Source organism: Equus przewalskii, chromosome 3 (genome assembly GCF_037783145.1).
Source record: "Equus przewalskii isolate Varuska chromosome 3, EquPr2, whole genome shotgun sequence".
NCBI lineage: Eukaryota > Metazoa > Chordata > Mammalia > Perissodactyla > Equidae > Equus > Equus przewalskii.
The window spans coordinates 80,482,040-80,497,712 of record NC_091833.1 but is presented as its reverse complement, the minus strand read 5'-3'; the positions used below and the strand labels follow the sequence as shown (position 1 = coordinate 80,497,712).

Here is a 15,673-nt window from a genome sequence, read left to right as displayed (position 1 = left end):
TACATCTCCAAACAGCTTCCTAGCTGTTTGATAAAACCAGCTAGATCTACGTTCTCTTTGCCTCATTCCATTATTGTCAGTACTAACTTTTTACTCAGGGTTGTTCCCTCATGCCCTCATACATGCTCTTTATTTGAACTATTCTAGCACCTCAATGCTGTATGGAAATGAAAAACAATTTTTCACAAAAATAGAATAAAATAGAAAAGTTGAGAACCTAGGATAAAAATGTTTATAATAGAAGAATATATTGACCATATCCTAAACTTTATGGTAATTAGCTCACCTTCGCTAGTGGTAGAATTAGGGTTGTAATCACCTGCTGATTCCCTAGAATTTTTTTCTGTGCGTGAATTATTTTTCCTTCTTCCCCAGAAGTTGATAATTAAGAAAAATATATAGGGAAACATAATGAGGTTCTAATCACTGATTTACTTATAAGTGGAAAATGTAGTTTCATAATGGTGTATTTCAATATTTGAATAATGTACAGGTAGAAGAGAAAGTAAGGTACCGTCTTTTTTTTTAAGTGCATATGCTTGTTTATGTTTATATTTGTAGCTGTGGTGAAGCTTATTTATACTTAAAATGTCACAAACATTTGTTTTAGTGTAGAATCACACTATTCACAAAAATGTATTTGGAAAGTAGTAAATCCAGAATATTAGGAAGTTTGAAACTTAATATTGTTTATTTTATAAAAATATTTAAAGCTTTATGTTTAAAGTTAATACATTATGAAGCAAAATGTTAGTCTCTTTCTCTTAAAAGTTTGCATATATCTTTGATACATAAAAGTGTGTATGCTTTCTTTTAGTGTTATTTGTATATAAATATATACTGTTTTCATAGTGCCTTTTAAATTTTGATAATCATGTACAAATATTATAATAGCAAGTTTCATACATTCTATACATGAATTATTATTATTTTTTGTATAAACCAGTTAGTATAATAGATGTTGCATTTTGGGTTTTTTTAAGCATTTGTTTTTCCAGCTCTTAAGTGGTAAAGCTTTGGTTCTTACTTGCTGGTCTGCATGAACCTAACTTTGCAAGGTTGCTGTTATTTCCACCTAAGGGACCACTTCTTTTGCCTTGTTACTGTGCCAATCACTATTTTTATATGCTTATTTGCTGTGGCTGCATTATTGTGGATGCTGGCATTCAAATATGAATATTATGAGAGTTCTAATATATTTTCATTTTTATAGCTATTACAATTTTCAACTTTTATATTTCAAAAATGTGAGTAACTTAAAAAGTTTAAGAAAACCAGAGCACTGCAGAGGTCATGGGTACATGTCATTTTCTCAGTTTCTCCAATTAAAAGAAGGAATGTGTGTCAGGGGTAGAGTTCTTAGAAAGACTAGTGCCTTGCTTGCTTTCTAAGACTACTAGAACACAGGTTAAGTAGCAAGTTTTGTTTTCAGAAAAATACAGGAATTTTTGGTTCAGAAATAAGGAAAGAGAAGGGAGAAAAACCTAAGACAATCTGCTGGTTTAAAAAAAGTAATAATACTCAAACTTTGGTTAGTATTTTTAACTGTTTACTTTCACATATATTATCTCAGTTGAACCTCACAACAACCCATTTCTTATTTTTAGAGAGAGCAGAAATCCATATAAATTATATATATAATTTCACAAAACTAGATAAGTGGCAAAACCAAACCAAATTACTCCCAACTCCTCCCTGAGTCTCCTGATGTCCTCCCAATCATTGTTTGAATTACATCATGCTGACCTAACTGCAAATGAGTAGGCATCTTGGAAAATATTCTTGGATGACTCTATTGGAGTGTGATTTGAGGTTGAACTATAAATACTTTGTAAATTACCACAAAAGAGTAAAATAATTCAATGTAATATTTATCCATTTGCTTACGTTTAGCCAAATGGAAGATTTTTTCTTTTCTTTTTCTTTATTTTTTGAGGAAGATTAACCCTGAGCTAACATCTTCCTCTATTTTATATGTGGGACGCCTGCCACAGCATGGCTTGATAAGCAGTGTGTAGGTCCATGCCCGGGATCTGAACCCATGAACCCTGAGCCACCAAAGCAGAGTGCATGAACTTAACCACTATGCTGCAGTGCCAGCCCCAAGAATATTTTTGCATAGAATACAGAGTATACTTCCAGAAAAAAGGCATATAGGATCAATAGTGTACTCTGGACATCTCACTGAAGAGGGAGTATCCAGGGTAATTGTCAGCTTATGCATAGCGATGCTGCACTGAGGCCCGTGGGGAAGGAATTCTCATCCAGATTTTCCTTGGAACCAAAACACTAAAAGATTACACTTGAATTTTACATAATTATGAAACATAAATTGAAGTAAGTAATTCATGATAAATCTTTGTAATGGGCTAATGTAAGAATGAATGAAATATTTGTAGAACTTCTGTTTAAAGATAAGTAGTGCAGTGAGGTTGGGTCAATTATCTGATCATGAAGAGATTTTATAAATGTAGTTTTTCTGGCCCTTCTGGAAATTTTGATTGAATATATTTGGGATGAGGACCCAGCATCTCTGTTTTTAGAAGTATTTCAGCTGATCCTGGGGCACATTCAAGTTTCAGACCCTTTGGATTAGACCTCAACTATGGAGGATCTTGAATGCTTAGTTTAGATCTCTGGATTTTACCCAACAATCAGTCACTTATGTGGTCCTTAATTTTTCAACCGGTATTTATTGTGTGTATGTTACATTCCAAGCACTGGGAGTGTAAATGTGAATGAGACGACTTGTGCCCTTCACTAGCAGGGAGTGATAGGCAGGAACTTCTGTGGGAACAGAGGAGAGGCATCAAATTCAGTGTGAAGAGGTTTTCAGGAAAGATATTGAGAGAGATATCAACCAGCTCAAGAGGAGCTCGTGAGTTGCTACATGAAGAAAGAAGGTATAGGTTTTCCCAACAGTGGCATCAATAATGAAATCTTAAGAATGGCACCCTGATGATAGTAGTTTTGTATGACTAAAGTGTAGGGTGCAGTGATGAAGGACGAGAGGTGTAGGTAGGGAACAGATTGTGGGAGTTTTTTTATTATCATATTAAAGGATTTGGATTTCATCTGTAAGAGTAGGGAGCCATGGTAGGGTTTTAATCAAGGTTGCTTAGAAAATTCAATCTAATGGCAATGTGGAGAAGGGATTAAAGTTGAGGAGAGACTAGAATCCAGGCAAGAGATGAAGATCTGAACAAGGCAGTAGTGCAGAGGGTGATGAGATCTGGATGAATTTAAAAAATGAAGTGAAGATATGTGGCTTGGTAACGTTGAGATGCTTGGAGATGGAGAGGGAGAGAGGACTGAAGGATGACTGTGAATGAGAATTTGTAAGCAATAAAAGGTTTGAAATAAAAATGTCATGGTAGGGGGACGGGGACAAGGATCATTTTACATAGTAGTAATTAACATTCATTTCTAGTGGGTTATGCTTACTTAGTATTTGGCATCTAGAGATTATTCTTAATGTCCCCCCATATGACAAAATTATATTTGATAGTAATCATCAAATGGAATTATAATAATAATGGCCAAGAAAAAAGGCAGAAAATGAAAATGTTCTTTTATTGACCTATTTTATAACTGTGTCAAAAAAATAATAAAATCAACATTATGATACCAAAAAAAAAAGTTAATGGGTTAATACTTTTAAGTTACATTAATCATTTTTTTAAAAAGGAAAAATATACTTTTACATATTGGTCTTTTACAGTAGTGAATATTTACTTATTTACTTATTATTTATTACTTATGAATATTTACTTATCTGCTTCTGCAGATGTCAATAATTTCTTCAGAATTGATCTTTGCATCTTGCAGTTCAGTACACACTATAGCCAGATTTATCAATTTATCTTCACTCATATCAATTGAAGAACAGTCTTCAATTTTTAGTTCTGAAAGGTTTTGATTTTTTTTTTCCCATGGAGCAACTGCTATACAAATAGGAAAAATCTTCAACATAAGGGTAAGTTTGGCAGAGATTCATACAATCCATTTTAGAATAAATTCCAGAAATTGCCATACTGTCCATATCTTTGTTCCTTTGGGGATCAAGTCTAATGATTTTTAAATGTCTTCACAGTTGAAAAATTTTAAATACATACTCAAAGTCACATATAACAACAGAATTAAAGTAACTGACATTGTTTCATTGATTTTATAATCACTATACCATCATTGTTTATTTCTGATTTGTCTAAATATAGGAATATATTATTGTACCATAGATATTGGAGGCATATACTCTGCTGAATTGAGCTTGATTTCAAATTGCTACAAACTTGCTCAGGAAAAAAAACATGTAGCTGAATCCACCTCTTTCAGGGGAAACTATATAACTGAGAGTTATCCTAGTTGTCTTTCATGTGAAATGCAATGGTTATTAAAGGATAGGTATTAAAAATGTGCTAATTTAAAGCTAATATGTTATTAAAACTCAACACTACCTACAGCAGTTGTTTATAACTTAGGCCAACAAGTTATTTTCTTCAGAGAGGAGCATTTTATCACTGACATTGATTTTTTTTTTTTTTTTTTTTAAGATTGGCACCTGAGCTAACAACTGTTGCCAATCTTTTTTTTTTTTTTTCTTTATTCTTCTTCTCCCCAAAGCCTCCCAGTACATAGTTGTATATTCTAGTTGTGAGTGCCTCTGGTTGTGCTGTGTGGGACGCCGCCTCAGCATGGCCTGACGAGTGGTGCCATGTCTGCACCCGGGATCCGAACCGGTGAAACCCCAGGCCACCGAAACGGAGCGCACGAACTTAACTGCTCAGCCACGGGGCCTACCCCACTGACATTGATTATTATTGCTGGGACATGATAATGAAAAAACAGACCAAACTTGTTTTATTTTTGTTTCTGAATTCCCTGCAAACAGTACACTCACTTATTGCCTGCTTTTGGGGGAGTAGAGGGCAACACTTTCACCACCTTTCCCTTGATGTACATGAAGGAAGTGAAAGAACTTGGATGTAGGGAGATCCAGAAGGACCCTGTTCTGGTCCAAAAATAGAGTGATGAAGGTCTGAATTAGGACTTTAGGAGACAATGGGGATAGAAAGGAAGGGATAGATCTACAGAACTACGGAGATGAATAAATGGAGTTTAAAGTAAGAAAACTTTGAGCTAGAATGATTTGGAAAATGGTGGTATATGTTTAACAGAAATACAGAGAGTTTTGGAGTTGGTTTGTGGAGAAGACATTAACCTACATAATGGTAACATGAGAGAATAATATTTTCACTGTACCATCTTTGCCTCTCACAGTGGGATCTTGCTAATTTGAAATTATGTAAATATTAAAAAAGAAACCAGGGAAACCATACGTATTTTAAAACAACTAACACATTGAATTCTATTATTTTAGAGAGATTTGGAGACTTTCAGTTTAACTACTTACACTTTATCATTTAAAAAATGTTTTTGTCCTTAGAAAACTGATCAAATTAAGATTGATAATTTGGATAAAAATTAAGGTTTTGCTCTATTTGGGTAACATCATGTGACTATGTGGTATCTTATGAAAATCATTCATTTCATTCTGTCTGTATCAGGCAAATTTAGAGTACACTGCCTGATTGTATTTGCATTCTGACTCTTTGAATTAGCGTATGATAGTTTTCACTTGTCTATAGGTGCTGTTCTTGTGACATCACCTATGAAACTTGAGGGATAAGTAAGGTTCGTTGGAGTCATCGTAGCTATTAATTTAAATAGGACCTTTCCAAAACAGATGATTATAGTTGGTATTAAGCCCTCATTTAAAAAAATTGAATAGTTAATAGATATTGTGGATTGTTAGCGTACATACAGTTGGTAACCTTTTGCCCTCATGTACTCCAGTCACAGTGGCCTACTTTCTGTTCTTCAGACATTCTGGGCACACTCCTACCTCAGGTTCTTTACCATTGCTTTTCCTTCTGTCTAGGATGCTTTCCTCAGATATCTATATGGCTCACTTCCTCTCTTCAGATCTTTGTGCAGATATCATCCTAGGAAAATCTTTCCTGATCACCCTGTTTGTAATTGCAATTTAAATCTCCTACTTCCTGTTTTCCTTTTCTATTCAGTTTTCTCCTTAGCAGCTATCACCATCTGGCAGGCCATATATTTTACTCTTTGTTTATTGTCTATTTTTCCTTTCCTAGAATGCTAGTTCCAGGAGAGTAGGAAATTTGTCTGTCTCATTGGCTAATGAATCCATTGTACCTAAAACGGCACCTGGAGTAAAGTAGATAATTAACTATTTGAAAGAATGAAAGAAAGCAGGAATGAATGAATGAAAATATGAAGGGGATGAAAGCATGTATGAATAAATATGTAAATGAAGACTATTCACTGATAGCATCCTGTATTTCTGTGGGAGATATAGTAGGCAATGAAATTATAAAACTGATTTTTTTTTTAGGTTTGGAGAATTTTTTGCAGATCTGCTTAGCATAAAATATTACTTAGCTACAGTAATGTGTGGAGTGCTGTAAAATTTGAAGTCAAATACATTTGTTACTTTTAAAAAATGTTTACTATCAGACAGTGAGAAAACAGTTTTTCAGTGTTGGTAGGGTTAAGCAATAGAGCATAGGAAAAATTCTCCTTAATTCTCCGATGATATATCAAGTATCCCTTTATCCCTGCAATGATTTTTTTAAACTAAGGCCAGATTTATGGTTGTGGGATCTCCTTTTTTTTTTTTTTGCATATCAATCGTAGAGATAATATGAAGTTTGACTTTCAAATCGGTAGACGTTTTAGAGCCACTTAAATAGGTGACTTAAATAGGTGTAGGACTCATCAGTTCATTGGAGCCATAGTGATCTTTAACTCTGGATGGCTCTGGGCTGCTGCTTACATGCCAGTTTTGAGAGTTTCATTGCAGTTAATAGATTAAGAGTTTTGAATAAAGCTTAGAATTCCCCATTGATCACTTTAACAAACAGATGCTCTGACTCCTCCAAACCCCTCAACCATAGTCACACACACACACACACACACCCCTACCCACCCCATATGCATATATGCACAGCCCAGATATGTTGCTACCCAAAGTCTAAAGTACAAATTAGTTGTATTCTACAGCAAGATGATATTGAACACATTAAAGTCTCCAGATTGTGACTCCCTTGAGGACCTGCCTCGTTCTGAGTTTTCTTCTTTTTGAGTTTGGGAATTACTGTTTCATGTTAGGGCAATTCATCTAACAATAACTGCTTTGCCAAAGTCCGCTTCTTTGCATTGAACAAGTATTACATTTATTTTATTGTATACTATGTGCTTGTGTTCATCACTTTTACTTAATTAGCTTTGTATTCTTTGCATCCTGTAGCATGTTTGCTGGTGATTTGTTTTCTCTTTGGTATTTTGATCAGTTTACATACTGTAGATTTTGTCATCTAGAAGAAACTATTTCTGAAAGTATGCACTTTGCACTAAAGATTTCTATCCCCTTTCCTTTCCAACTTAATGCACTAAGCATCACTTTAAAATTCTTCTGCTTCTGGGATTCTAACACATTTTCACCTTATGGTTTCTATTCCTTGACAAATTTTCAGGTTTGTATTAAAATATTCAAGTTTACAGAAGCTATAGCCGTTATCTTGTCCTTTCAGGCAAATATTACAGTTCCTTATTTTTCAACAGCTTCGCAAAGGCTGAAAAATTTGCCTCGTACTTCCCTCAAAGCCAAACAGTTGCTTCAAACTTCATCTACAAAAAGAGGTAACTACAGCCTCTTACTAAGTTTTAAATTTCAGCACTGGTTAAGTTAGCTAAATCTTATACCTTTTGACCTACTGAGTCAGTGATGTCTGTAGGGCACGTTTTAGTTTTCTTTTTAACAAAAACAATAAAATAAAATAATGTGGATTCATTCTCTGTTATTGGATAAATGCAGAAGAAACTCCTTTTCTACAGAGGTATGTATTGAGTTGCTATTCTGTTCGGAATGAATGATATATAGGTTTAATATTAGAGAATTTATCATTTTTCTTACCAACCTAAAACTGAAGGTCATTGTTTTAGCTTAATGTTAGATGAACTATTAAATGCTTTAAAATGAACTGGATGTCAGACATCATGTATGTAATACGTTTTCTCCTGACTGATTTTTGGATTTATTTATCTGTAGGATGAAATGGAATTCTTTCACATTAGAAGTTGATTGACTTTAAGTCAGAAGTTGTTATGGTTAACTGATAATGTTTGGAATATTTAGGGAGTGGTAGCTTCTGTAAGAACTGAGAGTTGAAGAAGTACAGGAAGATTGGACATCAAAGCTGTCATATTAGTTCCAAGAGATTGGATGTATGGGCAGCTAGAAACAAGTAGAACTGGGAGAAATACTGTGGGATTGGGTAGACCAGCAGGAATAAGAATGAATAGAATTCTCAGAGGAAATGGGATGGAACAAACATAGGCAATGAGGAAAAATATTTCCCCTATCGAGGACATGGAGATTTCCTGATAGCTTCAGAACTCAATAAACAACAAAGATATATAAGGAAGATAAAGCGCTAAAAGACATTATGTGGAAAGAGGAGGTTTCAGATTTGATTTGTTGAAGAAAAGATTTAGTTAATATGGTTACAAAAGTACTGAAATAGATGTTTTAACAAGTTCATTAAGGCAAATGTTTTAGGATTGATTTGGTGGATTAAGTATAATTTAAGGAAATAGTTTCAGATAATAGAATCTGAAGGAAAGAGAATAGTTGAAAAGTAGGATATGTGAATGTTCGTGTTTTGAATATCAGAAGTTGATCATAGGCCTCCAATACACGTGTCTTTTGGTGCCACTGTCAGAAATTATAGGCTGGATAGATTATGTTATTTGGATGGAGAACAAGATGATTTATTAGGGATTATTATAGAAAAGGATTTTTATAGAAATTATTTGAGGACTTCAGGCTTCTTTTATGAGACTTCTAGGTATTTTTAAGTACTTTTAGGGGTGGGAGGTAGGTGAAAACAGATGATCATGAAAGGATTGTGGTGTCTAAAACAGGGCAAGAGTTAACTATACCATAAAAAAGTGGAGGATTGTAAGTTTACATAAATTTTATTTGCTGTCTGCTTCTGTAAGCTGCTTCATAATGTTTTTTGGAATCAGGTAGGTTTAAATCATTGTAAATTGTTGTTTAGATTTTAGGTTGTTGTTTATTAGGTTAAGAAGATCATAACTTCTGACTTTTTAAAAAAGTTTGCCTATGGTTCCATTATTTTTGTGACTCTAAGCACCAAACTGCCCACCCTCCATGATAAGATGACAGGAAAACCCAATCTCAAAATTCTTGGTACCTCCAGCTGTCTAGTTGACTTAGTAAAGGGAGAGAAGTCTCTAAGTGTGTGTGTTTGGTTTTCTTCTGTGTTGTTTCATTTTGTTTAATCTCTTACTTATTTAACTTAATCCTGACTCTCATATTTTCTGGTTGGTATGATCATTTTACACTATAAGTTCTGAACCAATTGAAAAATGGACACAAGTATACAGTAGGATTTAAAATATTAGTAATTACTGGTAAAGCTGAGTTGGAGAATACCTCTTGGATTCAAGGCCAAAATGGATTTTTGAACTTTCCCTCATATCCAGACTTTAAGAGAGAGGGATCTGCATGGGACTGTGGAATTCTCTGCCGTTGTAGGGTAACTTTGGCACGTTAGACCATTAGTAGAGAGTAGGCACATTAGTAGAGAAACACGGACTATATAGTAAATTGTCGCATCAATCAATTGTCCCCTCCTGAAGATGAGTCTATAACATTTCCTAGAAAGCTGATGTACTTATTTTAAGGACTCACAGCATCATGGGAAGAGGAAGAAAAGGTACACAATTGGAAATATGATCACTTTGATTTTAATTGCATTTAGTAGTAGCTGGAGTATGAAGATGAGAAGGGAAGTAAAAACTGTGTTACCTGGCACCAAGAGACACACCATAAACATTTGTTAAATGAACACAGTCATTCACACTCACACTCAAGAAAGGCTGGACACGTTCCTCTTTGTGTTTTCCTCTTGCAAGGTTTTTGTGTTTCTTTAGCCCATCCTTCTCTTTGAGGAAAAGAATCCATTGTGTATTTTAAGGCTTCGTGGAAGTGACTGCTAAAACAAACTGCTTTGACAAAGAGATTATTCATTCGCAGTTGTTGGGAACTCAGTCAAGTGGAGGTAAACAGGGTTCAGACCTCACCAAGTCAGGGAAAGAAAATGAAGACTCGTTAGAAAAAGTGAATGTGGAGAATCAGGACAAATTAAAATATAGAAACATTTTTATTTAGAAGGAAAAAGGCAACTAAGGAGGAGTTAGTGATGGTAGTTGTCTAATAACTTCTTTAATTCGCTATATTTTCAGATATTCAAGGTCAGATAAATAAGTTTATAATAGGCCTTGTTGATTTGAGTTTAAAATACTGTTTGATATCAGACTGTCTGAAAATGGAGAACCCAGGAATTACGTGATTATCCTGGATCCAAAATTTAAAATTTCTTGTGTTCCCCTTTCTATCAACAAGTATTTATTGAATCTGTATCAGAAACAGGATACGCTCATTATATCCTTTCCTTCCCCCCCCCCCCCCCCCCCCCCCCGTTCTAGCCCCTCTTTACTTTCTCTTCTGTCATAGGTGTGGTCAAAGCCAGCCTCTGCCATAAATAGAGTTTCTAGATCCAGTTAAAGTGATAGGAGTTGCTCCCCCTCCCATAGCTTTGTTACGTACAATTGGGAATGGGAAGGGAGAGAGCATGGGGGCTATTCCTGGGGCTCCCTCCAAACACAGAAATTCCTGTTAGACCATTTCATGCTATTTGATAATTGAATAGATTATTTGCATTTGGACATGGTAAGGCTTTTATGATTTTCCAAGATCTTTCTTTCCTCTTTGGTTAAATCTTGACTGCATCTATAAATTTCCTTTGCTGAGTAAGTCCTAGATCAGAATTTTCTCCTCTGTGAAATTTGTGCCTTGATTTTTTCCAGATTAAATACTGGCTGCATTTTAGAATGTTAGTTACAGCTATAAGGTTTAAAGACCTAATTCCAAGTAACATCATTATATTTTTTATTCCTCCCTAGCCCAAAGTTTATAGATAAAGTAGAATGCTGCTACCATTAGAGGAAACATTTTTTGCAAATCATCTTCTCTAGTTTTCCTTCAACTTATACATTAACCTTGTTAAAGTATTTCTCTCCATATCTTGAGATTGTAGAACTTTTTGACTTGTCCTTTCATGGACTCTAGTGCACTTATCTAAGAATTGAAGGATTAATAAATTTAAAAGGATTTCTAATTTATAAACCTGTTTTTTAAACTTTTTAAAAAAATATAACACACCTTCAGAAAACTGTGTAATACATAGCTTAATGAATTCTTATCAGGCAACCCCCTAGTAACCACCATCCGTATCAGAAGATGAGAACTTGCTACCTCAGACACTCTCCACCTGTCTGCTTCCAAACATAATCCTCTCTTGATCCCCCTCCCCTCAGACTAGCCATTCTTCCGAATTTTTATAGGAATCATTTCCTTACCTCTCTATATGATTTTTATCATCCAAGTAATGAAACTATAGTTTTGCTTCTTTAATAATACGTCTTTTTGAGTTTCTCTTAGTTTACAGTTTTCTTCCATCTCTTTACTCTCCCTTGTTTGTTTGCTGAAGAAACCAAAAAGATCATTTGTCCTGTAGATGTTCACACAGGCTGGATTTTGCTGGCATCTTTTCCATGGTGTCATTTAGCAGGTTCCTCTGTACTTCCTGTAAGTTGATAGTTGGATCTAGATGCTTAATTAGATTCAGTTTTGTTATTTTGGGTGAGACTGCTTTTATAGGTGGTGCTGCTTCTTCAGCCAAAGGTGCATCACATCTTTTTTGTGTTGTTAACAGCCATTGACACTTAATGCCCATATCCTTACTTTATCAGGTATCACAGAGCTGGATTATTCCAATTCTAACATTCCTTTTTTTATTTGTCAAAATGCTTCTGTAAAGAGGAACTTTTCTTAATTATTTGGTCACCCAGCAATACAGTTTCATTAGGAAATTCAGAATAAATACTTGTTCTTTCCCTTTATTTACCAGTTTACAAAATAAAAAATTGGCAACCTAGCATCCTGCAAAGGTGACCAATATTTTTCTTAAATATATATCATTATAAACTTGTAAATGTAAATCTTTTTATGTGTTTCGATCCATTCTGGATATTTTCCCAGCTTTGGTGGAAGCTGCTTCAAGTTGGCTTTCAAGTCTTTCTGACACAACCCTAGTAGTCTTTGATAACTTCTTGCTAACTGGTATGACAAGATAGACTCACCTTGTACATTTCCTGCTGCAGACCTGGATTTAGTCATTTCTTCAGAAAGACTGGTTTTGAAGGTAGGAATTGGTATTTTAAAACCAAAATCCAAGTTTTCAGCTGTGCTCGTTGGTACCAGGTTGGTCGTTGTTTCTAGGTCTTTTCAGTTACTAGAGCTAGTAAATATATGTGTAGATTTGTCTTTGTGTATTTTTAAAGATTGAATGCTCTAATGAGTTCATTCTGCTACTTCCTATTCAAATTCAGGGCTTGAGGGTAAATACTTAACCTCTTTTAATTTACATCTGTATCTCTTATTTTGCTCTGAGAATCCTATCTATCAGCAACACACAAAATTACAGTATCATTTAATAATTTGTTTTATCCCATATTACACACAAAATCTTGTAGGGATGATATTAGCATAATACCATACGATATTATTATTGAAAACAGTTTATGAAACTTTTTGCGCATGCTCCCTCCATTTTTTTTTTTTTAGTTATGCTATATCTCCATTGTCAGATTAAATAGCTATTACTCTCCTTTATATGCCTTATTTATTTAGTCTTAGTTCTACATTTAAATATATATTTGATCCTTGCTACCAGTCTGTATGTTATTGTCTCCCCAGTCATTTTTCTTGTTTGAATCTCATTCTCTAGTAGATTCCTCAAGAAGGCCTTGTGGGAACAAAATCCATTCCCTCAGTTTTTGCGTGTTGATGAGAGCCTGTCTGCTGTTTTTATATTTGAAAGTCATTAGCTAGATATGAGATCTTTGGCTCACATTTTCTTTCTTTGAGTATATTAAATATATCAGTCTATTTTTGTCAGGAATAAAGAATTTTGTCTGTTAGAATCATTTGGTCTTTGGATGTCCAAAGAATGTTTTAAAGTTCAATAATTTATGAGAGTATCTCTTAGTATTGGTCATTCTGAATTAATTTTCGCGGATATGTGGTGTGTCCTTTCAATCTGGAGTTGTAAATGTTTTTAAATTTTAGACAAATTCTTTTGGATTATAATTTTTAGTATTCTGTTCTCTTGCCTTTGTTTTCTTTCTGGTAGGGATTTCTGTTGTACACAAGTTGGATATTCTTTTGCCTGTCTTCTGTATCTGTTGACTTCTCTTGAATCTTTTTCATCTTTCTTCATTTCTTCTTGTTCTATAAAGTTTCTTTTCATTGTCTATTTCTGTTAAAGCATAATCTTTGTATACCATGACTCTTGTGTTCCTTCTATCTTAAACTTCATTGTGAAAGGATTTATTTTATGTCTCATTCTTTGCTGTGTTCCATTGCCTCATTTTCGAGTGTTTCCCATTCTGATTTACGATGTTCTTTCATATCTTGTATCATTTTCTTGAATGGCTTTAGAATTTGAAATAGTAGATTGTGATTTTTGTATGTACATGGTGGACATGATTTCTGGCAAGTTTCCATCATTAGTAGAAATGTTATTCTGTTGCTTTCTCTCTTTTTTCTTATAATAACTTTATGTGGGATTTGACCTCAACCTTTTTCTGTTACTCATTTTTTCCATGAAATTCATTTTTCTAAACATTTAGAAAAGGAGCTTGATTTAAGATTTTCTAATTTTGTGGGTCTAGAGTTCCCTCTTCTGTTGTTTTGGGGAACTCTTCAAAAATATGGCTACTTATTTTCTGATATTTCTTGCCTTTTTTATTCACTTTCTGCTACTTTTAAAATATACAACTCATTGTTTTTTAGTATATTCCTAGAATTGAGCAGCTGTTACTGTTGTTTGATGTTAGAGATGTTCATCACGCCCTTAAGAAACACCATACCCATTAACAGTCACTCTCCATTCCCCACTCCTTCCAGTCCCTGGCAACCACTAATCTTTCTGTCTCTTTGGATTTTCCTGTGCTGAGCATTTCATATAAATGGAATCATACAATATGTGATCTTTGTGACTGGCTTCTTTCACTTAGCATATTTCTGAAGTCCCTCATATTGTAGCATATGTTAGTACTTTGCTTCTTTTTATTGCCAAGTAGTATTCCAGTGTATGGATATACCACATTTTGTTTATCCATTCATCAGCTGGTGGACATTTGAGTTGTTTCCACTTTTTCCCTATTGTGAATAATGCTGCTAATGCTGCAAATGTTTGCTGGAGCTTATTTATTTATATCTATCAATCCTTTTGTATGTATGGAAGAAAAGCTAGTAAGCCCATTCCCAGAGGTTTCTTCTACCCTTATGTTTAATAAATCCTCTCTTGGGGCCAGCCCCATGGTGTAGTGGTTAAGTTTGGCACCCTCCATTTTGGCAGCCTGGGTTCACAGCTTCAGATCCTGGGTGTGGACCTATACCACTCGTTAGCCATGCTATGGTGGCAACCCACATATAAAGTGGAGAAAGATTGGCGCAGATGTTAGCTCAGGGCTAATCTTCCTCAGGAAAAAAAAATCCTCTCAATAACTGTATGCTTGCAGAAATAATGGTGAGTCATGTACGCTAATGGAAGAAGAAATTAAAGCTTCTATGACTTGTTATTTTTTTGTGATTTGTCAGCCATTACAAATTCACTATGCCTTGGTGTCATATCTAATGACACCTGCCTGGGATACTAGCCCCACAAATAAACTTTCTGAGTCTAGTTGAAAGTTAAAATGGTGAAGATAACATTTTAATATCTACTCCCAGAGGTATTTCTCTTTTTGGTTTCCAGTAAAGAATGCCAATCAGGGAATCAGGGGACCTGGGTTCAAGTCCTGACTGTCCTCTGTATTTGCTCAATTGATCTCTGTGATTGTGGCAGTTTTCCTTCTCTGTACAGTGAAAAGGTTGGAGTAGATAGTCACTAGGAACTCTTAACAAGGATTCTTTAACTCTGTAATGAGAGAATCATATGTACTTCATCTCGGTGGTCTTTAGTAACCGGAACTTATTTTTAAGTGGTTATTATGTCAGTAACCTTTTACTATCTTTGATGGGGCATAGACCATTGAGCGTCTGGGATGTAACTTAACATAGTAAGGGATAGTTGACAAGGAAGCATTTTTGTCGTTATTCTTTGTTAAATAATTGAATGACATATGTATTTTAATAAATGTTTTTCTCCCCATTAGTCATGGTGGCCAGTGTTTGGCAATGTGTGCATTTTTATTGCAAACTACATATTTATTGGATATTTACACATTTTTAAAAATCATAGAATTCATGTAATTTATAGTTTGGACAGATCACTATGAAGACAATAACTTGGAGTGTCAAATTTTTATAGTGCCAGATACACATGGGATATATTATTTATAATACATTTTATATTCAGTGAATAATTATCAAGCTAAAAACAGTATATAATTAACTCAATTTCTCCATTTTAGAGTTGTTTTAAGTGCC

At 34.5% G+C, this 15,673-nt stretch overlaps 1 protein-coding gene across 2 annotated transcripts in view; it reads left to right on the top strand.

The window, feature by feature from the left end:
• SLAIN2 (SLAIN motif family member 2) overlaps positions 1-15,673 on the top strand; it is an 84,792-nt gene that overhangs the window by 51,363 nt on the left and 17,756 nt on the right. Inside the window, exon 7 of one of the 2 annotated variants that reach the window (XM_008521629.2) lies at positions 7,651-7,728. The exons of the other annotated variant lie outside the window; for it this stretch is intronic. Within the exon in view, the coding sequence (XP_008519851.2) occupies positions 7,651-7,728 (78 nt within the window). The remainder of the gene's footprint in view (positions 1-7,650; positions 7,729-15,673) is intronic. 2 annotated transcript variants of the gene reach the window in all.